This window comes from Bombus bifarius, unplaced genomic scaffold (assembly GCF_011952205.1).
Source record: "Bombus bifarius isolate JDL3187 unplaced genomic scaffold, Bbif_JDL3187 scf7180000009243, whole genome shotgun sequence".
Taxonomy (NCBI): Eukaryota; Metazoa; Arthropoda; class Insecta; order Hymenoptera; family Apidae; genus Bombus; species Bombus bifarius.
Genome location: NW_022884989.1, coordinates 431259 through 458029, shown reverse-complemented (window position 1 = coordinate 458029; position 26771 = coordinate 431259). Strand labels below are relative to the sequence as shown.

Here is a 26771-nt window from a genome sequence, read left to right as displayed (position 1 = left end):
CACACGCTGATCTTATGCACTTGATTCATACTATGCTACCAGTTAACGGGATATCAACTGATCAAGGGATTTCCTCAAGTGAAAAAAGCCCTCTTAGCACGAAATAGAGGCTGGCACGTTAAACAGATAAATGGAACACGAAAAAGTTGCAACTGCAGTGAGAAGATGAGTTTCGCGACGTTTTTTCAAGGGAACCTTCGACATCGAGGAAAATTAATCGTTCGCTACTCGTCGTGACGTTAGATCCGCGAATTTAACGCCTCGTCGAATTATCCCACCGCGAATAACCTGCGATCGATCGTAACCGCGTAATACGAACGTGTCTTTTTATACAGCTGAATTCTTTAATAATTTCTGAAAATTTTAAAGATAATGGATTTTATAGTTTACGAGGAAAAAATTCTTTTCTTCTTGGATATTTTGACAGAAATATCATTTAAAGGAGGGAATTGAAAATTATTAATTAGATCGGAGATTTAAGGAGAGGGAAATCTATCAGCGTTTCTGAATTTTAATAACGATCACGTTTCTTAAGTTTCTTGTGCTTTGAACAATTCCTAACAACTTCTGGCTAATGCCGAAATAAAGAGTAATTGGCGCGCGAAATATGCGAAACACTTTTCCATTGATCGTAGAAGACCAGTAATTCTGTCGGACGCAATAAAATTGGCCGCGGAAATCTGCTTAATCTTTCTTGTACCGAACCAATTGCACCGTAAACAGTTAATAATATTTCTGATGGTCGATAGCCGATATCGATAACGATTACCAAACGGCGGACTTTCAGCTCGGAGCATTTCATAAATTTCGCTGGGATCGAAGCGAATTCGCGCGTGTGTTCCTGTGCATCGGCGATTCCGTCGAAAACAAAATTCAATTGCCGGCCCATTTATTTTTCTTCGGATAATACCATTCAGCGGCGACGCTGAGCCGGTAAAAACGGGCAGACTACCTCGCGAAAATTCACCACGGCTTTATTCCATACGCGAAACAGTTCGAACCACGCACTGAGCCGGCTTTCGATCTTCCAGATTAATATTTTTCACGCAAACGGCGAACGCGCACGTGTGCGGAAGCTCACAGCTCCTCGGTAAGATATCGCTGACGCACCTTGTAATAAGACACGTAACACAAAGTGGATTGGTGTGAAATTAATCGACGTAAAAATGGATAAACGACACTGCTGCAACACGGCCATTAAAACGATCTCGAGCCTTCTGATTCGACATTTGCACCCCGTTTCAGCCGTCTCCGATCTTCTTGAAATTGCTCTTTCGCGATTTACAATTTGGTCGCGATTATTGTCAAATTCCATCGTGGGTTCTCGTGTTGGATACATCATGAATTGTAAAACGTGTAACCCGATGATTTACCGATACGACGTATATTGTTATACGGCAAGAAATATTGCGGAGATGTGAAATATATTTCAATATAAATTGCATTATTATGATATGCAATACTAGTTTCGTTTACGTATATAACGAAGTATACATAATCGTTAACAACTATTTCACAATGAAACAACTTTGCAAAAGCAAATTACGCTTTCGAATATTTCACATAAAGTTTCTCTAAATATGTGTCGTTAATTTATGCCACGAAAAGGAGAAATTGTTCGAAATTGCGATACCTGTAATAAATATCGAGTTTAATTTCGTGGGTGCTGCTCCTTTTCTGAAGGAATATTCATCGATGCCGTCATTTAGGACACGAGAGAGAATAACGTGGAGCATGGTTCAACTTGCCTCGTCTGAAATTATAGTGCCGCGCATACCACAATAAAGCTATAATTGCAGCATTTTGCGAAAATAAGCGGTGGTAACAAAATTCACATTGCCTCAGCCACTTTGCTCGACACCATCGCTTAGCCTTAAATCGCGCTCGTTCCTTAAAACGTGATACTTACGTTCTAATGTTTTTGCCAATTTACTTCTATTTCATACACACATTTCAGTCTTTTTCAACGTGTCAGGGGGAAACGACGTGTAAATCTTCACAAGGAATAATCGAGAGAATCGCAACATCTTCGAAAGTACGTTTTTAATACGGTAAAATAACAGTTTTGCATCAGTAAAGTGTTCCGAATTATTTAAAGTGAAGCGACTTAACGAATAATAAAGAAATTTGGACGAATATTTTAAACCAAGTGTATGAAGGAGTTCTAGGTTTCTTGAATTAATTTGAATGGGATTTTTAAATAATTTCTCTAACTCAGATCGGAATGTAACACCGAAGTCATTTGATGAATTTATCAAACTTTCTGATAAATTCATGAAATATATGCTGCGTTAAACGCGACATAATTCACTCTATTTTCTACTGAATTTTTTATCCTCTCAAATGTTTCATTTCGTTTTGAAATACTTTGGACAACATGCAGGATTCGCAGGGAGTATAATATTGCAGAATTCGTTTAATTAGACAGTAACAAGGCTCGATGATAGGAACGTTTTATATTTAATAAACGTATATCCAATAATGTTTTGTTTTTCAATAAGGAAGCATTAAAATTATACGCTTTGAATATATATGGACGATTAATATGCTGGCATGCGCCAGGTCTTTTATATCTTTCGTTCACAAAGCGTTTAAAAAGCTGCATTTTGAGATTTTATTTCTACAGAATAGAAAACGACGTTCCATTATTCAATCGTACATTTATTTCAAAAGAAACATATTCCAGTGATTTTAAAACACTCCATATAATTTCTCAATTCATCGCAATAGAATACCTGATTGAATAATCAATGTTTATAAGACATTCGTCAAAATTATTCGAATCGACGTATAGTTTTGAAGTGCATTCTATAAAGCCACTCATTAAAACAAAATATCCGATACAATTGAAAACTTTCAACAAAAATGACTCTATGCTTGTCTTTTTTTTTTTTTTTTAAAGTAAAAGAATATCCTAATATTTCAAATACGTTCGTTCAATACGATTCAATTTAGTTCAACGAAACGTCCATCATACTACACGATTGCTATATTTGTTATTATATCACAGGAGAACTATATCTAATTACATTACGAAGTTAGAGTCTCATACAATGTTATGCAGCTATTTTTATAGAACCGATTAATTCCCATTCGACAGTAAATCGAATATATCTTAAAATAGATCATTTTTAAGAATAGTCAGTTCGACCGTTTCGAATTACTTAGAATTACTTTTTCAAAATTCTTTGTTACGACCGATAAATTACGACCTACGGCACAGATGACACGCAGAGAAGCTTCTTTGGCCTAAAAAATGTCGCGACCGCTGTTCGCCGTGGCAGCTAGATCCCATCCATCCGCTCCACGGCGGGGAAGTAATTTCGCAAATCTTTCTAGGTCGCGCGATATTAACGGACGGCTGGAAAACGAAATATCACGCTCGAATTTCCACGACTTGCACCGTCATTCCCGAGACACGTGTCGGCTAGCGCCCTACCATGTGTGCCATACATATGAGGCCAGCAAGTGCCTGGAATCCTCGAAAGGAGAACAGGGGATCGTGTGGAAAAGCCAGTGCGAAATCTATAGGCGTACGCGGTGGTTTTGCAATCGTGAAATCGTCTCGTGAAAAAGTAAGTTGAAAAAGTAGAATAAAGCTTTCCCATATGAGACTCCGTTTTCGAGAAGAACAATTTAGAGAATCTGTTCGGTACACGCGTGCTAACTGTATGTTTCGACTTGCTGGAGGACTTCTGTTTATACGGTTTCATTGCTCCTTTACTTATTGCCATTGTTACATTTATTACAAGCCACGGTACAAAAACACAATATGACAAAAATGTTCCTTATCTTTTGATACGATTAAAATTTTACAAAAATACTGCCCAAAAATATATTTAGCATTTGCGAAAGTTCAGCTGGTAAGTTATCGAAAAAGTAAAGAAACTGGGATGAGTATGGACGAGATAAGCACGGATAAGCAGAGATAACACAAGTAACGAAGATCTTTCCCCGTTTGATTTCTTACCAGATGCCAATATCAAAATTCGTAAAGTTTTTATGTCGGCGAATCTTCGAATCGACAAGCAAACATCAAAAAGAACGCGGGTTCCTTTCAGACTGGGTGTTACGCGTAAAACGATCGTGTGTGGGTAGATTTCTGCAATGCAGCGCCGGTCCAACGCTCGTCTAGCCGCGGCCTCAAATATTACCATCATGACACTAAATTATTCCATCTAAGCACGTAACACACCGTGAGAAGGCAGAAACCAGGAAAGTGACGTGTCTCGCTTTCTCGTCTCGAAATCGCGGCGAAAAAATACCGAAATATACGACTCGATTTTACGGTTCGACGAGCATGTCCGGCGAAGCCGATTTCGCTATCTCCCCGAAGACCGACGATATCGACTGGACCCGAGTAGCTATCGCGCCACGAGAAAGGAATATGTCCCGGTGGTTTACGCGGACGAGAAAATAGGACCGGTCCCGATGTAACGCTCCATTTCGATATCTCGATATGACGCGGTGCACTTCCTTTTCGCCCTGGAACTCGCGTTCCACCACGTTACGCCGGAACGTCCCTGCTTCCTGCCACCCTGTCCACGGAAGAATTATTGTATTATTCGAGGAATAGAACCGAATAGAAGCGTCCAGTACGCTGTTCACCGTTTTCGATTTCGTGTCCTCGTTTTTGCCCGATCGCGTATATGTATTGGGAATCGCGTCGCGCGACAATAACGAATGACCATTCGTTCCGATAACGCGATACCGGAGTTGATACGCAGATTGGCCGTTTTTTGATCCTGCAGTTCTGACGCTGATGTTATAAATAGGTGTTGATGTCGACCGGTAATAAATATCGCGTGCAGCCTGTCCTAGGTTAACGCGGCTCAGTTGATACATTTCCGGTGTGTTCCGGGGATTTTCAACGGTAGATACATTTCATGAACCGAATGTGGAATTTGAATGTGACGGTTGCTGGATGTGTTGTTTGGCTTAACGATTTCGCTGCGTATGATGTGAATAATTTAGCGTTAAGCTACGTGCAAACACGTTGGGCAGAGTAAGGGTAGTTTTGATAGTTTCTCCCTCTTTTTTTTTTTTTTTTACAGGAAAATACGTTTTCCTGCTATCAGTACGTTAGAGCGATTTTAGTACTAGCAGAAAATTAAATCATTCGGAAAAAACAAATCCGTCGATTTTCGATTATTCAGCGAACAGAATCATAAATACTTTCCATCCCGCTACTCCTCTATGTTATATTCTTTCAGAATCGCTTCGAATCGATCCGTGAAAATCCACAGTACGTTGAAGGAATCCTCGTTAACTGTCGATGCGAGGAGCGAGAAGCAGAGAGTTGGAAGCTTTACTTAGCAAAAGTACAGCCGGAGGAAACGCTCGATAATTTTAGCATATTGAAATATTGTGCCGTTCTTTTCGCATCGTTCCGCCGTATCAGCGTATCGGAACCGGTCCCGGTTTCTCCTTCTCTTTCGAACTCTGCTCCCGTATTTATTCGTTTTTCCTCCTCACTGGTACCGCGTGCTTCATCCTTCTTCTTTCTTCTTCTCTCTCACAGTCGCGACGGATCGAACCCCGACAGAAGGGTTCGTATCGCCCTCTTCCCCTTCCCCGATCCACCTTTTCTGCCGCGTGGCTCGAAAAGATATTATGCGAAATACTTTCTGCCTTGCTTCGAGGAACCGGCCGGGAATACTTTATGAGATGTATAATTTGGCCGGAAGTACCACCGTTTCGTAGAATTTACGATCGTTCAAGCCTACACAGAGCTAACCTTCAGGGCGGGCTAGATTCGCGCCAGCGTTCCTGCGTTTCTGTAGAATGTAGCTTTGCGATTCTGGTACAATCAGATAATCGACGATTTCTTACGGAAAAAAATAAGAAAATGTATTGCGTCGTTCGAATATTTCGTATCAATTGTATTATATATTTCTATCGTGGTATCGTGGACGAAATGCCGAAAAGATATCGGGTGAACCATAAACAATATCGCGAGAAAGCCAAAGTGCCGACAGGCCCATCAATGTATCGTCGGTCCTTCGATCGAATAGTTACGTGGAAAAGGCCTGCGTGACCCTGGCCACGTGCGGTTGCGGAACACGTGCGTGGTGGGGCTCAGACAAAAGACAAAGGGATGCTAAGGGGAAAAAACGAATTAACAGTGTTAGTTGAGAAGCCAGAGTATGTGAATCGAGAAGTCAGGGAGATATGTCGCTAGCGTTGTCGACAGAGTGTGGTCCGCGTGAGAGAGAGCGTTGGATCCGTGGTGACGAGAATTGCAAATCAACTATTTAGTTGTCTTAATTATAGTACGTCATTGTATTTAGTTCACGTTAAATAACCAACGTTTCCCGTTTAACCAACATCTGTTTAATCTATTGTAAATGAACTAATTGTAGTAAAAAATCCTATAAAAGGGACCTTCGGTTTCTCATTTCGAGTGCCCGTAACAGCGGCGCGAGAATCTTAGAATTAATTCGTTGGGTATGGTTGATCGATTCGTGGTAATGGACGATGTCCGTAAATTTCTAAGATGCAATCCTCTGAATGAAGGAGAATAAAGGAGAATGAAAGAACAAAGAAGGATAAAACGAAAAACGGAAGATGCTGAGGCTACCCAGTGGCACATACGAATCTACTACGTGGCACTACTATTTAGTTGTCTAAATAGTAGTACGTTATTGTGATTAGTTGACGTTAACCCCTTAACCTATAACTACGGGCACAGCCCGCAGTACGATGATCGGGCCAAACGTAAACATTACGGTCATAGCCGGTAGTACGATGATCGGGCCAAATATAATATACAGGGTGGTTGGTAACTGGTGGTACAAGCGGAAAGGGGGTGATTCTACGCGAAAAAAGAAGTCGAAATTATAGAATAAAAATTTTCTTTTTAATTTTTTTTTCTTTTTAATTTTTCCATCGAGACAACGGTCTACAGTGAGATCCGTTATAACGAGACGTGATAAAGTGCACGCGTACCGAGCGAAAATTCAAAGTCGATTTTCTCGAAAACAAAGCCTCGAAGGAAAAATATTTATTCTATATTTTCGACTTCTTTTTTCGCGTAGAATCACCCCCTTTGCGCTTGTACCACCAGTTACCAACCACACTGTATAATGTAATATATGATAGCTTGTTTACGTTTTCGGCCCAAAATTCTCAAACGTAAATCATAGGTTAAGGAGTTAAATAACCAAATTTTCCTGTTTAATCAGCATCTGTATAATCCATTTATTGTAAATAAATTAACTGCAGTATAAGATCCTACACTAATAAAGATCAACTAATGAAATGTTCTTGCATAATACTTGTAGTCTATTACCTGCTTTTTTAAATCTCCGAAGATAAAAGCAGTAATTTTTTTTTTTTTAGATTTTCAAGGAATATTAACGAAAAGTCTATTAACATGTTAAAATTTCTAGACCAGTATGAGAAATCTACAAAATTTGATTGAAAAGTATCATACGATTATCCTAGGATTGGTGTATCGATGCAACAAAGTCCGTTTACTGATGATGAGAAACTGTTTGAGTTTAAAATAGATATGATCGTGACAGGAGTATCGTATTAACAGGAAGAACTATCTGTGCCAGTGTCACATTTCGTATCAATGAGGTAGCCAAAATACAGAGATATAGTCACTGTTAGCTGTAACAACAATTGATCGTACCTATATCTAATGTATGGATAAATCCTGATGTAATCCAGCACTGTCATTAGGAACACGCTAGAATCTCCAGTATCAGAGTACCTACTGTACAAACATTCTACCGTCAGAACATTCTGATATTCGAACGTTCTGTTATCTGGACAGTGCGTTTCCTTCGTTACCACAGTACGAAATTGACATTGCACATACGTGCATAAATATTTTATATAATAATACCATACAGGAAGCGTATCGTATTAATTGTAAAAATCAATAGGAAGCGATAGGAATATCGTAAAACTTGCAAAAATATGCGATATCGAAGAATATTCACACTTCGAGACGTTCGTCCTTGAATGTTCACATTTGTACGTACATTCGAAAATCGAAACGAGGGGTGCCCAAGGGACAGTTTTGTATTAGAGTAAACGCAGGCCAATTTTACAGGATGTTGCAAGGAACGATTGGAAATTGAAAGGACGCTCTTTCAGACTGTTGCAAACGAGAATACGTTTGCTGTTCGTAATTCGATCGAGAAATATTTTTAAAAGCTGCGCGAGCATCGGCTCTTTCACGATGCAGCTAACTACTAGCTTGATTTGCCTTTGTGTTTCTAAGCTCGTCCCACCTGTGTCCGAATCAGAGGTAAACAGCTGGAAAAGTGGAGGGCGAATCGGTCGGTTTAACCGGGACGAGTCGAGAGAAATGTTCATTGGCGAAGAATTCGGAAGTTTGAGATATCGCTGGAAGCGCGACACAAAGAGGAAAAAGCCGGGCGTTTTAACTCGAGCACTATCGTAGATTCGGGTCAGCCTGAAAGCAGCGACACGGTATAAACGATGGCCTCTATCCGGGAAACTGGGAAACGGAGAGATATCCTTCACGAGCAAAGGATATCCTGTAGGAAACATAGTTTGACGTGACATTCTGTGTGGTTGGCCCCGGGGTAACTGTTTCATTGGTTAAAACAGAGAAGCTACAGCTTCTCAGCGTTTGAACAATCATAAACAATTTTTACGAATATGAAGATTACACGGAAAAAATATGATAAGCCCATTTTTTGTTGATTTTCTGACTTTTATGTCGCTTGACGGCTAAAATTCAATACGTGTTCTAAAATGGAATAGATGACAAATTCGCAATGTTTTTATATGAATCGGATAACATTTGTTCAGTCGTTACGTTAGTTTACTTTAATCGATAGTGTATACGATTAACGTTATTAATATTTTATAACCGTGCAAGAGGGTAAACGCGTATTTGATTCTAAAATCAAATGTAAAAATGTATAATAGCAATTACCAAAAGGCGATTTAATCTTTAAGACAGAGTTTAAATATAAAAGCAAAGCTTCAAAGGGACAAGAATTAGATTCTAATAAAATTAATTGAATTCTCCAATTGAACGTACAACAAACAGCTGCTAAAAGGGGAACGTAAACGCGTATAGTAAGATCAAAGTAGTAAACACGTTTGATTGTTGGTCATTTTGATTTCGTGTTTACACGATACTGCTTGCTACATCCCGAGCTAGACAACAACCGTATACGGTTTCCGCATGTCCGCAGGTGGTATGAGTTTTGAAACATCGTAATAGGATTCCTTGTTACGACTCATGTAACATAAAGGACTTATGTGGATACTCACCTGACGTGGAAACAGGGATGAAAAGCTGCCGGATTATCCTGCGGCGAGAACTTGGGCAGAGTACCGTGAAGAAGAGCCAGACGTACCACCAGCAGCACACCAAACTGCGAACAAAAAAAAGTCCTTTAACAATCGTTGCGTGTTTAATTGTTTCGAGTAACGCGTATTTACTTTACAATTTTTTCTCCTTTCGTCTACGTTCAAAACACATAGATCCTAGTAAAGTTGTTCAAATACTTCTATAAAAAGCTAACTTCGATATAATATATTTTTTTTATCATAGACGAATCTTCAAGCGACATCAATGTCAGACTAACATGAAAAAGTGATAACTCTATTCTGTATTCGCGTGTATCTACTTACATCAATCACTGCAGTCCTCGTTAAAGTTAGAGCCAGAATCGAATGAAATATTCAATGTTTACCGATTTCATCGATCCGATTACACTATCGATTTAATCTCGTCCGAATTTTCAACGAATTGTTTCTCCAAGATTTACGCGGCCCTAAAACGCGAACCTTTTGCCTGCCGTTTACGCGACTCGAAAGATGAATGAGAGTAAAACAAAAGGGAATCCAGATTGCGGAAGTGCTACTTACTAGCCTTTTCTGGAAGAGGCTCTCAACTTGCGGCTCAATGACTCGCTACACTGCTAGAAGCATTGGAAGGTTTCATTCGCTAGCTTGGAAAACGGAAAACAGGAAAAGCCTCGATTTAAAAATCTTACGCGGAAATACACTACCCGACTTAGTTGCGTGCTTCGTGATTCTCAATTTATACCAAGTACTGAAACCTGCTTAAAAATGAAAGCTGACCCGAGGCTTTTGTACCAGAGCGTATGTGCAATATGTAACATATAACGTTGCAAAGAAGTATTTTTCTGTACTTTAACTGGAATATCGATGATATTACACATCTCGGTTCGATCGCGTTGCAATTACGAATCACAGATTTACGCTAACACCACGCTGGAAACTTAATCTCGTTAACGTACAGCTTCGCAGAAAAATTACCGTTGAGAAGATAAATCAAATTTACAATCGAACTAGAAGCATTTGATCATACACGTATATCTATCTTTCCTTTAAATATCTCCGTCTCTACCATACATATCTCGTAGCCAAAAATCGATCTTCCATCGCAATACGTCAAAATATAGCAGACAACATTCCGATCGGATGCCAATGGTATAGAACGAGACGTCGTCATGGCGTTTACGTAGTAGAACGACACACGCGTTCTTTGGTCGCATTTCTGTCACGTCCGGCGCCAGTTCGCTATTCCGATAGCCAGGCCAACCCATCCTCTTCGATGGAGATCGCTCTTTACGCCTTACCCTCCAACTTCACCACGTAGACGGTTCCCATCAACCCTTTCTCTTTCTGTCTTCGCCAGAATCCTCCATCCTGCATGTCCGGCGTGTTCTTGGTATAGATAGAAAACGAGTGGATTCTAGAAGGGTTCTAGAGCCGGACAATGTCTGCCAATCCAAGGTATTCATATTCTTCTGCGATCAACGAAGCCGCCGTTACGTACGTGTACTCGATACACGTCCCACGTCGACGTTTCGATGTCGAACAACTCTCGTTCCACGTCACCCCTCGTTTCGTTGGCCACTGACGTCTTCGTCCTTGGACACAGCGAGAATATATCGTGTTACGTCGCCAAGGGGCTCGCTGACCCACGCCACGAACGCCAGGAACGAGACAGAAATTCAATTTCGGTAAATATCCGACGCGCGCGGAACGTCGCTGGACCGCGTTCCCGCCGGAATTCCCTCTTGTTAGTCTTCCGGGAATGCCTGGGGTGGTATTATAACCTCTTCCTGCACACCCGGGAATATATTTCTCACGAGACCAACGCGCTCCGTCGTGTATTTTTACGTTCGATCGATTCCCGTTTTATTTTTTCTTCGGCTATGATGAAATTTGGTGTGACGATTGGATAACATCTAGTTGCGCGCTGGAAAAGACGTCAGGTGGAAATCAAATATCGTTTAGAAATACACGTTATATTATATAATTATATTGTATGTAACGGAGAGGCATAAACGTACGGAATTAATTGATTATCAAAGGTTTTAGAACCGTCTATTTCTTATCTACGATGTAGGATTCCAAGATACTTGTTTCGTTCCAACAACAACGTGATTTTCGAAAATAATTTGATGGCAAGCGAGTAATTGGAACGTAAGAGGCTATTTTTCATTCGGAAAAATTTCATTCGACGATCGTAACACTTGGTGTAACGCTGCTTTCATTCTCTTCAAGTATCGTTCATTGCCTCTTCGTTAAAGGCGCGCCTCACGCTCACACGCGAGGGTATCTAACGAGTCTACTGATTGATCTTCTTTCCCGTTCGGTGAAAACTAATCAGCACGCGTATTTTTACAGCCACTTGCACCTTGTTGGACGTTCGGCCGAATTTAACAAGGCTAGAATCGTCCCAGCTTTGAAATCGAACGTTCCGTCTCGACGATCGGAGACAGAATCACTCGACAGTCAAATCGATCACATCCGCGGTCATTCATAGAGCATTCGCAGATCGTGGATCGTTTGGTGTTTCAAATGGCGAACCTCGTGCCGATATTCGGAGGCAAGAAACGTACGATTTCTCCCAATAGTCGGAGAGAACTTTCAGTTAACTGTTAATGGGCCAGCGATCAGGACTCCGCTTCCCTCTTCCACGAATACATTATTCCAGATTAATTTGGATAACAAAGCGCAGCGTTATACGCCGAACACCGTACACGTACGCACAAAGTTGCTGATTACACGTGTAATTAATTTTCCTGTGAGAACTATCAAAGGTACGCTGCGGCTTTCGTAAACGCGTCATCACGTTCCTAGATCTTCTATCGGGCATTCTATTTTGGAATCTGTTAATTAAACGTTCCTATTGTTTGCAAACGAAAGCAGTTTGCAGCCACGTTAACTCGGTTACACGGAATTATAATTACGTCCACAGCTTTAAGATAATACAAAGCATAGATCTAAGATTTAAGCGACAAACCAATTAAGTAACAATAGACATACTCGTATAGAACCAGTCAGTCAACAGCGAGCATCTCTAATGCATTGTGTTATCGATTACGACTGTTACCGTTGTAGAGAATCATGCGTTCCGTTCTAACCGAAAGTAAATACCGTTCGACCAAAGCCAATATGTACCTGTACGCGTATCGATAATTGTTGATGCACTGAAATTATTGAACGAAGAATTTAATTACGAGTAACGACGCTCGAGTTCTTTGACTTCTCAACGTTTTCACACGACTTCTTTGAGTAAAGCAAAGGAAGATTATTGTTGAAAATTGTGGATCTTTGAAGCCGAAATAATGTTATAGGAACACTACATATATACTGAGGATTAATATTAAAATAATAATATATTTATTTCGTGGACGATTTCTTATATATTCATCGATACACACTTGCACGCGTCTCAGCACTTTCTTCTATACCCGACTGTTAACCGACTGAACAGTTTACATTCATTTATTTTCGAGACGCTGCGCACACACACATACTTTCACACACTGATATTCACATACAAGTATCAGTAGCATTTAACCCAGTCCAGCACAGAAAATTATACACATCTCAACAATTATATTCCTGTATGATATACATTTTATCACTGAGACCGCATAAAGTAAGTTCGTACGTATATTTTGATTCAACTTGACCAAATTGATAGAGAATTTTTGTTTATATGTTTTGATTTGTAAGCTGTAATTCTGGTACATCTGGTACGTATACTTAGCTTTTATTAAGAATACAAGAAATTTTGTACTTTGCAAACTGACGATGAAAATCTATCGCTGTTTTACTATTTTAAAGGTCGACAATTTGATTGTTGGTTCCATACATATAGTTTCTTTCTTTGAAATACCAAAGAATTTTTCTACCGCTACAAACACAAGCTAGCGCCAAACAAGTCATTTTTATATTTACACTGTTCTTTGCTTTATGAAAACTCTTATTAAATTTTCTCTATCATTAATTACACTAAATTCTTGCAATTCCTGTTGCTCTCTATATAACGTATAACTAATGGACAATGTTTGAACGATAAAAATCTGATTCTGTAAGAGATGAAGAACTTGGAAAAATTTCTACGAAGGTAGCTCGAAACGATAGAACGTTCTGGAATCACCAAACACCCCTATAACACGAAATCCACCCAGGGGTCCACCTCATAAAGATCAGCAAATTTTACGGCCTTGAAATTCAGTGTTGCTGAGGGGAAGAAGAACGTCAAGTAACCCTGTCGGAAAGAACATACCTTTAGACGTGTAAGTGGCAATAGGTGGCAGGAACGAAGAGGATGGAAAGCCAGTGAAGTGCGTACGCGAGACCCTGCACGAGGGTTGTGACCACACACCTCCCTGATTTCTTCACATAAATTAGCATAACTCGGAATCCCGTTTGGTAGAACTACGCGCTGTGCGTACACACGACTTTCCATCGGTTCGGCAATACTTGGTACACGTCCATAACCTCGTAGATACGATAAAAATCACGCGAATTACGAGAAGAGTTAAAATACGGACAAAAATTGAGGCGTCTCTCTTAGATCCTGGCAAAAATCGCTCGTTAGTCAGATATCGTTGTTGTCTAAAACTTTCAACGCGATACTTACTTAAACACTGCGCAAGTTTAACTAATTACAAGCAGAAGAAATATTACAAAATCAATTACTCTTTCCTATTTACTAGCGAATACTTCCATAGAAGTTACAATTTTAAAAAAACGTTCCCGTGGAAAGCCAAGTCTGCTAGAGAACGCAGAAGAGAAAGAAAACGCAAGTTGATAAATGGCATCTGCGCAATCATAACTACCCCGTTGCTACCACCTCTCTGTCTCGTATTTCATCGTAAGTCCTCGAAAGCCACGATCGCTTTACGTCAGGCTGGAACAGCCTAAGTAGTTTCCGTGGGTTGGCCAACACAATTCGAGAGAAGCGAGTTTATCTTACGCGATCGTAAAAGTGAACTCTCGGCATCGTCGAGTATATCTGCGTTAACGATCGTTAAACTTACTTAAGCCGACGAGACGCTGCTAACATCTCGACGGTCTGACGATAAAAACGGAAGATATCGATCGTTAAAAATTAACGACGCGGATCCGAGTGCGTTCGCAAATACTACAAAACGCAGTTTCCAGTCTTATCGATGATCGAGACCACTTGTCTCGTCTCCAATTATATATCTTTGAGCCCTGCGTTGCTACTTTACTATTCCAGATATGTACAACTATGATAAATACGCATATTGTGTGTGTCGTGTAACGAATTTTGAAATTTCATTGCAAGTATCACGAAACGTGACTAGTTTGAACCAAATCTGATATACAAGATATTTAGTGCAAGTGTATAGAGGCTACAGGTATTTGAACAGTCAATTAGCCATTACACAAATGGATAATTCCATGTAAACGATGGTATAAATTTGCCGCAGAACGCCCCGAACCCCACCGATATCGATCTCAGCCGGTGTTGCGTTTCAATTTCATTATTGTCCTCTCTGCTATGGTCAGGAATTTCCTGAACGATGTCTCGAAGCACAAGGTGAACGAGTTCGTGAAACAAGATAAATGGATAGACGCGGATACGTAGACCAAGCACGATCTCTTTATTCGTTCCTGCCCGACACGAGTTTAGACATTGCGGGTAATACGATAACGACATTGCCATTGGATAAAATACGCGCGTCCCTTGCTCGTCGGAAAATCATGCAGGGCTTCCGCGCACGAGTGACCACGTGCGACACGTTAAGAGGATTCGATTCTATTCCCTGTATGGTATTCGTGGCTGCGCAATGGGCCTTATTGCCATGTCTTTCTCTCGTTGTCATCGGAGAAGCTGGTTGACTTGTCCATTTGATAGCTATGAAATCTGATTTCAATAGGCGAGTAACCGTGTTAAAAATGACATGATTGGCGACGATTGTGGGCTTCTCGAGTCTCGCATTTGCGATACTTTTGTCTCTAATATTTCTAGACGTAGGTTTCTTGCGATTTCCTAACCGTAACAATCGACTTCAAATTTTATCAATAAAATTTAGGTTCAGATTTTCACAGTATCGATATATAATTGTCAATCCTAAAACCCTTCGATCAGCATCTTGCACCAACAGTACACAATTCCAATTAATCGTCCCTACAATAATCAATAACTGTTATACTTAGGAACAGGAACGTGTTTTTAATCTAATTTAATTTCGAACATACATATTGAACTCACCGAAACAAGCAGCGCCGCAGCCCGACGAGAAAAGTGTCTCGAGTCGTCGTTCCATCTGGCCTCGAAAATAGACCTGAAACGAAGAAACAAAGCATTCAGCGAACTTTGTCGTTATCGTGGAAAAAACTCCAACCTTCCAGATATTGCTCGTTCCATGATCGAATCGACATCAGCCAAATACTTTTCATTGCTCCTTATCTTTCCTCTATTTCGGAAATTACGTTTAATCAAGCCAAGCGTCTTCCATTTAGTTAAAGTTTCGAGTAACTCATGAATTTAGCGGCCCTCATTTGCGTGCCTCGAAGCGCAGTTATTCAAATACACTGGCCCCGCATAATCCGTTGTAAACAGTTAATCCGATTTCGCTATTTTACGGTCGAGCATCGGATTGTCTTTGTTTAACTCCGATAGCCAGAGTCCTCTATTAACGCAAATCTTGCGGATATAAATCCTATTCTCCGAATGTATGCAAAGGAGGATCCACGATATTCGTATTACATATTGCATATGGTGTCGCGCGATTTTTATATTTTATTGTCGAAGGCAATTTTCTTCACGCTCGTCCCTACTCGTTTCTTATCGAGTTTTAACACTTTGACTGACACTTTAGTGATATATGACCGGACACGATTTCTCCTGTGACGCCACGGTGGTCACCGATGGCCGGAGCGCTTGAACTTCTCACAATTGTAAAAATTATATGAAAATTGAGATTTAGGTCATTTTGAATATAACCGATAAATAGAAGATACCTTGAAATAAAAAGTGCCCCATTGAACGATTAAACATTTATATTAGAACATCAATAAAAAAAAAATTGAGAACGAATCCTGCATCTAACGGTGCTCTGTGTTTGCATCCATATCTTTCAGGGGTAATCTACGAATATTATTATAAACACACCTTAGAAAATAATTGTAAATGCTGCTTTATAATCGTATAATTGAAGTTAGAAGTGTACACATACCTTACTATTATATGTAGAATGAGCAAATACCGTTTACTAATATCTTCTACACGTTTCAACAATATATTCTGGACGTTTTGCTTACGACGAAATAACGAATGCGAATGGTTGGTTGAAATAAACCAAGCCTTGTTATAATATGTCGCTATCAATTGTTACCAAGGCGCCACGGTGGTCACCCGTGACCACCAATAAGATAAACGGTCCATTGGGGAAGAATGTTGTCTCGCATCGTCAATTTATTATTATTTTGCCATTATATGCTTTGAATAATAAAAATACTCCCGTGGCGTCCTGAGCGAATCATGTGATTTCGGCGTGGCAGTCAAAGTGTTAATAGTTCTCAGGGAAAATTCAGACGTGTGATTAAAGTAAAAAATATCTTCGTCTTTGATTTGACCTATAAATACACGAAAGTAGCATTGATTTGCAAAAGGAATACGATAAAATTTAGACGCATTGATCGATAATTACGTGGGAAATTGTAGGATGAAGCGAGGTATCGTTCGTCCTTCTGTGAATCTCGATGCAGCGAAGGCTTTCGAGTATTTCGATTCTCAGAAAAGCGAGGGTCTAAGTCAAAGCTACGCCGTATTATCCTACCGGCATGAAATCCACCCTCGACTCACTGCAATTCTCGTTATAAACGAAGAAATCGTGGGTTGAGAAGTGGCAAAGGGTCGCGTAAAGTCGCGCAAGCTACGAGCAAGACACAATGTTACTCCTTATTTCAGGATTTATCGACGTGAGTTACGTGTCGCGTTTCCAAACTGGTCGGCGAGCGTGAGACTTAAACGCTTACCTCTTGATTGAATGCCAGGAGCGACAAAGGTCGTAAAGAAGGTTTAGAGGCAAAACAGTAATGCCGGTTTCCTTGGCAAGCATCGACAGCGCCCCCAAGCACACGCTGCTCCACACGTAAGCCGTCTGCTGCCTGGAACACGAAACGAGAAAAAATTTCATTTGATGCGTTTAGGATAGAATCCGGTCGTTAAGATGGAATTGTGTAACAGGAAGTTCCACAGTGACCATCAAAGTTTCCTGATATAAAAAGCTGAGCACTTTAATGTAAAATTCGAAAGCGAAGCTACAGCCTCGATTCGGCTTAAAAATACATTCGAAATATTGTTATATTAAATATTGCTGCATCTTGAAACTTACGAAAATTTTCAATTTTCATCTTATTCCTTTGACGGGGAAACGAAGTGACGGAGAATTCAGAGTGAACGATTGAAGAGTTCTTGCATTTTGACATCGAATACAGGAAATAGAATTAAAAATTATATTAAACGATTGCTTTACGTGTGATGACTAGATTCTCAATGTCCATGCACTCATGGAGAATTGAGAGGTCCAAAAATACCCAAAGTATAGCACTCGTTCTAATGATATGTAGCGAATGAAAGAAATTGTCGATTAGATTGCATTTATTTAGCTATATTCATAAGAACATAGATTTACGTAAATATTTGCAATCTAATAATGAATTTAACTTAGGCAACTTTCATTCAATAACTCTGCAAAAAAAGTCCAACATCGATCCTAATCTTGTGTCTTAATTACGGACTCTTAGCGAAATTTTTATTCTAATTATGATTATCTCCATTAGTTGTATCTCCAAACTTGTATGAACATTTACAGGCTAATAATGCCATTTAAAATACGATATTTATAAAATTCTACTTAATTTGTCTCAGATTCTCGCGCAGAACACTGCAAAAGAATTAAAATACCAGTATATAACGAGAGAATTGGTAGAAAGAGAAAAAAGAGTTGGTTTCCTGGTTAATATTATTAAACGATGAACCACTGTTTGATCGGGTATACAATGTTTATTCCTCTATTTCTCTCAATTTCAAATAGCAGCGGTTAACTCTCGCTGAAATGGAGAGTACGCAATGTGCAACTGAGGTACCTTTTAATTCCATTTGTTATATACCGTAGTTAATCACTATGTTTCACTGCATTATTTTAACCGGAAACCTGAGTTTTCAGTTAATTCTCAAAACTCGTATACGACAGTGCGCTAAAATGTTTAAAATGTATCGAATGTATAAACAAATAGCAAAATGTTCAAAAGGAAGTCTCGACCTCAGAAAGTTCGTATAATTAATTCATCAAAATTTGATCGATTGAATATTTTAATGTATTGCAATTTACAAATTACATATACGTGATTTTCTATAAGATTCTGCCATTCGATTAACGTGATTAAGTTCATTAGCATAATGATTGCGCGTAGTTTACGTAAATAGCCAATTACCTAGTAATGGCTACCGCGATAGTAATTATCAAAAATATTTACTCAATCCTTTCCTTTGGTTGCTGTTTTCGATGTCTAATAACAACTTACCCTATAAGCCAAGAATACGTAATAACACGTCCAACAAAGAAAACTTATATACAGGAGGATTTGCGCTTTGTTTGGGTAAACACTGGTTGGGTCGTGGCAGTAGACTAAGCTTCTGCTTACATATTTTGTCTTTTCGTATACTTTATATGGATAAGGCGACGTTTGCAATATGGCTGCAAACAACTTATGCTTCGAGCCACTCTAAGACTACTAGATCAACGAATCAAACAAACAAAATCCATGACTTTTCCATACAGTTATTAAAATTTCAAAAATATGACAGCTTAGATTCACACGATATTTTAATATATTTTATTTTATCTTTTTAATACACCTTGTTTCAAATTTTGTATTCACATTATTTACTAAAATTTTCATTGTTAGATAGAATCCTAGATCGTAATGTATCAGCTGCATCATCTTAACCGACACGGCCTTTATTATATTTTATATATTGTTACGACCGTTCGCGGAGAGACGCGATCGCGAGGAAACGCGTCAGCGAGAGTAAATCATCGCTACGATTTTGATAGTCGACACCACGAATCACTCGTTCCCCTGTTTCGATTAGGATAACAGAGGTATTTCAAATGATTGTAACACTGAATTAGCAGGCTTAATATCTATTTTTAACGATATTTCAAATTATAATTCGGCTCGACTTTATAGTATTTCTCGATGTATTCGTTTGACTAAGCGACCTTAATTTTATTTCTCTGAACCTCTCGATACATTCCGTTTGACTCCTCGTATGATACTGAGTGCCCTTCAATTTTGTCTTGAGTGTAAAGCAAAAAATAACTCGAAAATATCGCTCCATCATCAAAACGTTACACGCAATCGTATTAAGCAAGAAAGAGGAAAACCTTGGAAATTATACACCGCGTGACAAAATATATGCACAGAGTCTGTGTAGACAATATTAATTTTGTAAATAACGTTGAATTACGTTTTGTTGGTGAGAAGTCCCCCGAAATAAGAACGTCTTCGATAGTACACCATCTTTATCTTATAAATGTAAATTATACTTCGCCTATAGTTTTTTCAAATTTGTGCACATTATAATCTGTATTATTATATTATTACTGTGATCATCGTTAAGTGAAAAATTCATCTCGATGGTATTAATGAAAAAAATAAGTTACTCTAAAAGTACTAAATACACCGATCGTACTTCGACTTTGGTCCTTCAACCTGATTAGTGCGAGAAAAAAACACATCGCCAGATTCGAACCGTGACAAAACCAAACGAATGCAATAAGAAGCACAAAAGTTGCAGAAACGGTGGCTCGTATTTAAAGATTCTTCCACGCGACGCGAAATTTAGAACGCGACTTTCTAGAGCCACTATTAAAAAATTTACTTACCGGTCTGAAGGGTCGATCTAAATGAAATGACGGTTGAAAAACGTCCAAATTAAAAGATCGCTCGCGGAGTTAATAACGCGTTCCTGAGAAAAATTAACGAGGATCATTAGAAGGTATAATAAACTTAAGCTATCTTTGAATCATGGCACCGCAAGGAACAATTATATTCATTCTTCGCGAGATACATTTAGATTGCATTGTGCCTGGCTGGACGATCGCTGGAAAGTAGGAAAAAATATAGACGAAGAAAATGTGGCGAAACGCCTCGTAATTCGATACGTACGACGAATAATGAAACCCCGTTGCGGAAAAACGAGCCCGTGTTAAATTTGGATTTAAATCCATACCTTCTGTCGATATTTTTGCGAAATTAATAGTCGTAAAATTGTAATTTCTCTCTGACTAACCTGAACTCGAACTGAAATATCGCGATATAAACCCTTAAGGAATTTAAACGTTCGAAAAAATTTCATTTCGCCTGCTTTCATCGAGATAATTCGAATTTGCATTTAAATTGCAAAAGAGAAGAACGACCGGCAAAAATATCATACTCGAAGAAGGATTATTCGAAAGTACAAAGAAAAGAGGTAAAGATATACGAATGCGAAACCGGCAGAGATTAAACGATACATATATTTCCTTTGAAAATAAGAAAAACAGCGTACGTAACGTTCGAGCGTTCGATCTTACTACGTACAACTAACCAGAAAGATGTTTCAACCTTTACTCAAGGTAAATTGTTATTAAGAAAGTTCGTGACTTGTCAATGTAAAGTGACAGCTCCCTGGAATGTTACCTTTCGAGCCGGAGTAGAGGAAAGTTAAAGATATATCGTCGATAACAATGGCGTTGAGAAACTCGTCGGTCCTTTCTTTTCTTCTTTTTGTTTCCTTTTTTCATCTTACTGGGAGAAGCTACAGTTCGCCGAGAACTATTTCAACTTCTTGAAATTAAATTAGGATATCTTTGAAGCGCGGCATCGGCATGCAAACTTCGAGAAGGTCGGATAGCAAAGCAGGCGAGGAGGTTCTGAACGAATGTGAAAGATAATTTTGTTTTTAACGGGACGAGGAGCAAGGGGAATAGAAAAAAGCGAGAAAGAAACGAGAAAGGGACAATAAAGGGATATATATATATATATATATATATATATATATATATATATATATATATATATATATATATCGATAGTAGCAATTACGCGTTCGAGAAGTTTGAAAATACACGTTTTCCTCCGCCGAAACGAAATTGAAATTCACCAGATCCAGATAGCTTCCTCTTCTCGCATTTCACGGTAAATTAAACGATCATTTAAATTCCCTCTCTCGTTTATACTTTTCATCGGTTCAATTCGGATTTATTCATTTCGTTCCATATCTCGGACTGGAATTGTTATTACAATTATTCTCCATGTCCAGGTCAAATACTCTTAAAATTCAATGTTTGTCGTGTTTCAAGCTTTTAATGCGTTATATTTTTGGATCGGAGAAGTAAAAATGAAACTTAGTTCGTACTGCGCACCAGTATCCTGATAAACTTCGTAGAACTCGCTTTACTATGACATTTCGTATTCTTTGTTCAACTATTTTTATTCTGTATCGTCTATTTGCAAGTCTTATTTGGAATAACCACTAAGGAGATAGTAAATACATTTATTATCTGTTAGCTAAAACGAATAAATCTTTCATAGGGTCGTTCGAAAAATTTGATAAAGAAGATTTGGAAAGACGTTTGATCACATGTATAAGACGAACGCATATGGTAATTGTTGCTAATTGACACAAACAGATATTCGGGAGAATAAACTTCTCTCTCGCCTAACAAACGAAACAGTGAAATTAGATGGGCAAAATACCTAAGGAACAAGCGAACAACGAATTGGAATAAAATTTTATTCCCAGTCCTGTCGAGTAACTCAATGTCAAATGAAATCGATAATTTCATCGTTTACGAATCATTCGCGTTATCAAATTATTTAACGCTAACAACGCCGTCTAACGAATGAATAGGTCGACTTCCATCCAAATATCTTCCAATCTACCTAAAGAAGGAAACATCTCGTTCTTCGGCTACGTTCTCATCTAGGTACACTCAAGTTTCAGCAACGAATTGTCTAAAAGCGAAATGGCACCAGATTTCGAAGGATGGGGTTAACGCGGAACAAGCCCACCGGGAGGTAAAAGCGCAAACCATGGGGTGGTAAAAACGGCGAGAACGTCCAGAGCAGAGCGACGCGGCATTTCTTACAATTTACATCAAAGCTCGGTAAGTAAGATTAATGAACGGTTGTCGTAACGAGGCGGAGTGCCGAGTTCCGTCTGAGACGGCAAAAACAGTATGGTCGTATGCTCGCGCCTGAAAACGGAGGATTACGCGCAGAAATTATTACTTATTGGATATTCGGCCGGTAATTATCACCGTGGAAAGAAATTGAAATGGAAAAAACAACGGCGTTTCATAAATTGTAAGTTCGATTAAAGGAACGAATGACCAAACGAGATAACAATTTAAACGGGCGAAAGGTCGTTGATCTTACGATTTATCGGGCCATGCTCTGTGTTCAAAAATGGATTCATCGAGCTAATGAATGCAGCTGTTCGTACTTAAAATGGACGGTTCTTTCTTCGAGGGGATTGGTGAACTGCTTAATTGTGAGTGATTTAAAAGTTCCGCCCAGATCGCTCATGTTTGACGAATAGCTTAATAATTCGAATTTTTTAACGACGATAGACGTTTTATCACACGAACACGTATAATTCGATCCACGTTTTAATGTTATTATGTTCTTAAAGTAGAAGAAGTTTGCTCAAACTTATTTATTTTAAGTCGAATGGAACAGATAAAGATTGCATGAAAATCGGGGCATCGTATATTAAGCATTCGTATCGAACGTACGTACAGACGTTTCTTGGAATTATCTTGCGCATTTTGTAAAATATTCAAGATATTATGCTCGTATATATACGTGTATAGGACTGAAGTACATACACATAGGGTAAATAATGTAGTCATACGATATCGCGTATTAATTTTATGCAAAGTGAACTATTTTCCTATACTTGAGGAGAAAAGCTAGTTAATATACATATCTGAAGCCTTGAGAGTAAAAGTAGTTTAACCCCAATACTCAAGAAGCTGAGTAATTCGCTATCTAAAATAGATGCGACCACAAAATATTCATTGCACGACTGATTCCGTTAAGTTATCTGGCACTGATTCGAGCAACACGAATCCCTCCATTCTCATACTACCAGACCAATACAGTTTATTGGAATAAATTAATGCTATAAACTCATGATCAATTTAGAAAAAAATGTAGCTTAGTTCACTTTTCCTCTTCGTGCTTTAAACATCCGACTGTCACATCGAATTTCCATCAAATTTCTATCGCAACTATCAGTTACTACGTATTTTTGTGCATTTACGGAAAGTTTAGTTACAAGAACGCATAGAGTATACATAGTACGCAAAAATACGTAAAATATCCAAAGTAATATAGATTAGTCGTTAAAATATTTAGGTCGTGAAACGTTAGTACGTGTATCTTTGCTCGGGTTCCACTTTCTTCACTGTGCTCGTAAAAGGGCGATCTTGCATAAACATCCTCGTAGCTATTGGGCTGACAACTAAGTGATTGCGGATTTTTCCATTACCACCTGATGACAAAATCCGCAATCACTTAGTTGCCAACCCAATAGTACATTTCGCGATTAAATTACTTCGAGCTTGCGTAAATACTTATTTTATTCTCAAATGCAGTCCAAATGATCAATCTTTATGGTATTGCTGTGTCTAACTATGGCGAGAGGTTTGAATGGTTGAAAAACGTCGACGAAATAGCAGAGTAATAAATGGAGAAAGCGAAGAACTCGATGGAAGAGTGCGATCAACGTAAATCGTTAGCCACTTAATTTCTTGGCAAGTATGCATAATGCTGCATAAGCAGCCGTGGAAAAGGAGATTCGTTCCGAATCGACGGATTTAAAAGGTGGCAATTACGCGGATAAGGAAAAGTATCGTCACTGAAAGGACGGGCTAAACCAAAGGGAAATGGAAAAGCGGACGAATGGATCCCGTGGATTCCGAGACAACCGCTTTATCCAAGCATCCAGCTGTCAATCGATCGACTCAACGATGGCTTTACTTTTCGTTCCAAAAGTTTTTCCAAACGCTATCCTCCTTCCTGGGTATTTGCTGGCTTGGAACGTTCCACGAATAGAATCACGAGACTTTTGCGATGGATCGTACAGCTTTGAATTTTACGATTCGATAAAAAATTAAGATCGATACACGGCGAAAAAGAACAGATTTCGATGGTCGCTTTTGTATACAAATAATATCCATATACATTTCTCTCGCAAGAAATAATTCGAAACGGTAATCCAAGTACCAAAGCAAAAGTATCGGTTTCTTCAAAATTAAAATTCACCGTTAAACCGCGTTTACTTTAACGCTCAACGAACAGTTAATCGATTATTCCTGTAAAACTGTGGACGAAGAAAAAGGCCGATACAACGATCCAAGCATTCGGCGCTATTGTAACGTTCGCTAACAGTCGAATACGTTTGAGTAATTCGACGAACGATGTCACTGATTTCGAACAATAAACGTTTGTTCGCAAACGTTTCGTATTCTTCCTCTTACTCTTTCACCCCCTTCCGCGCGTCCGCCCCTTTTTTAATACAAATATTCATTCGAGATTCATTACCTAAAAGCCCGAGGGTTGACACACTGACCTGTTTCAACGGTCATTTAAACAGAGCAGCCATTTACCTCGCCGTTTACGAGTTATGCACCTTCGCTTCTCTCGATATACCGCGTATTTTACACGGCTCGCGCCGCTATCTCGATATTTGTTTCTCTTATTTCCATCGAGGGGGAAAAAACGCGCATTCGCTCGACGTCGAGAGCGCCGCGATCGATTGCAATACGAGCTGGTTTTTCCCCTCATTTCAAACAGGCCCGTGTTGCCCCGCGAAAGGTTCAAGTTTAATTACGTAGCCGTCCGGCGTCGAAATTCATTTCACCGAACAGGCCGCTGTTGCTTTCGTTGGATAACGTTCTCACGGCGGAGGTCTCGATTTGAAAAACCGGTCGCATCCGATGTCTGATAAAAATGTTACGAGTTTTGCGAAAGCGAAACTAAGGATGTGATCGTGTTAAACTATTTTTAACGCGCTGTGTTCTTTCAATGATCTTTTGCTCGATCGGTTCATTGACACTTAAACGAGACGCGACAACGTAATTACGATGGTCGTAATATCGATTTCATGATAGTGCCAACGAGTATATTCGTAAGAAGTGTCTACAACCGTATACATCCACAAATCTGTGTACGTATTCAGTTTCACATTATCGTTATTAATTGAAATTAACTTTTCGATGTTAGGTTCTCAGCGCAGTTATCGACCCATCCGCTTATCAATCACAGTCTATCGCTACCATAGTCTGACGTTAAAAATCTCTTAAAAATACTCTTCTTTCAATCTATGTCCTCGTATTCCCGAAAAACAAGGCAGAAGACACAATCCCTAAAAAGAACAAAAAGAAAGCTTCAACTTCAGAAGAACGCTTTAATATAGCATGACGGGAGTCAGGTAAGTCAAACGACCCCCTCCAAGTGCCCGAAGTCGAGCGACGAACTAGCCGTTACATCGCTTACCATACATAAGTCCGCAATCCTCTTACACCGACGATAAAAAGATTTCCGCGGTAAGTTCGCGGGATCGTGCTCGTAAGCACTTTATATTTTCACGTTTAAGGATCGATATAAACGACCAAAGGGGGAAAGTTAGAGAGGATGAGAAACGCTCGGAAGCGATCAACCAGCCAGCATACGCTATAGTTGGCTGACGCTTCGGGGCCCGAGGGAGTAAATTAGTTTAGTTTATAATTTCCACACACCGCCTAGTCGCTCATGAGAATAAATGGGCCGCTGTTTCAACGTCAGATTGGCGTCGTCCCGACCGTTAGCGACGCTCGACGTCGCTGACGTACATACGTACGTATCTGCACACCTGGTAAGTTCTATGGTTCTATGAAATTATGGCTGTATTACGGCCTCTGGCACGCTATCTTATTTGGTTACTCGCAACCTGAACGCAAGAACAAACAGAATAGAACGTAGGAAATGAGAGGATCACTTTTGTTATTCTTTTGATACGGATTTTCACTGGCTGACGTCTGTGAATGTTTCGCTGGAGTGCCCTTTGCTGGATTTGACGTTTCAACAACGACGAATTTGTAATACGACAATGCGACAGTTACTAATAGACAAAGCAAGGAATCGTTATCGTTGAATGATGGATTTTTAAGAAAATGATAAAGGTAGAAGCCCAGTTTCATCTGTTAAGTATCGCCACCGATACTCGTACGATATCTTTAAATTTCGTACGCATAGAAATCTGCAATCTAATTATTACATTCGGTAGAGAGCATGTGCAATAAATTAGGGAACTTTCTTATACTAAATTCAACTTCGTTTCCCTTCATTCAACTTAACTACGAGTAAGCAAAATGCAATTATGACGAAGCAGGTGGACGAAAAGTAATTATCACTGGATCAGGACTATC

At 39.3% G+C, this 26771-nt stretch overlaps 1 protein-coding gene across 3 annotated transcripts in view; it reads right to left on the bottom strand.

Annotated features, from left to right (window-relative positions):
• The window catches only part of LOC117214864 (protein O-mannosyl-transferase TMTC1-like), a 280632-nt gene that overhangs the window by 103208 nt on the left and 150653 nt on the right, over window positions 1–26771 (bottom strand). For all 3 annotated transcript variants that reach the window (XM_033461241.1, XM_033461239.1, XM_033461240.1), the window contains exons 4-6: window positions 17281–17412; window positions 15512–15584; window positions 9265–9368 (exon numbers count right to left, since the gene is read on the bottom strand). In XM_033461241.1, the coding sequence (XP_033317132.1) occupies window positions 9265–9368; window positions 15512–15584; window positions 17281–17412 (309 nt within the window). The remainder of the gene's footprint in view (window positions 1–9264; window positions 9369–15511; window positions 15585–17280; window positions 17413–26771) is intronic.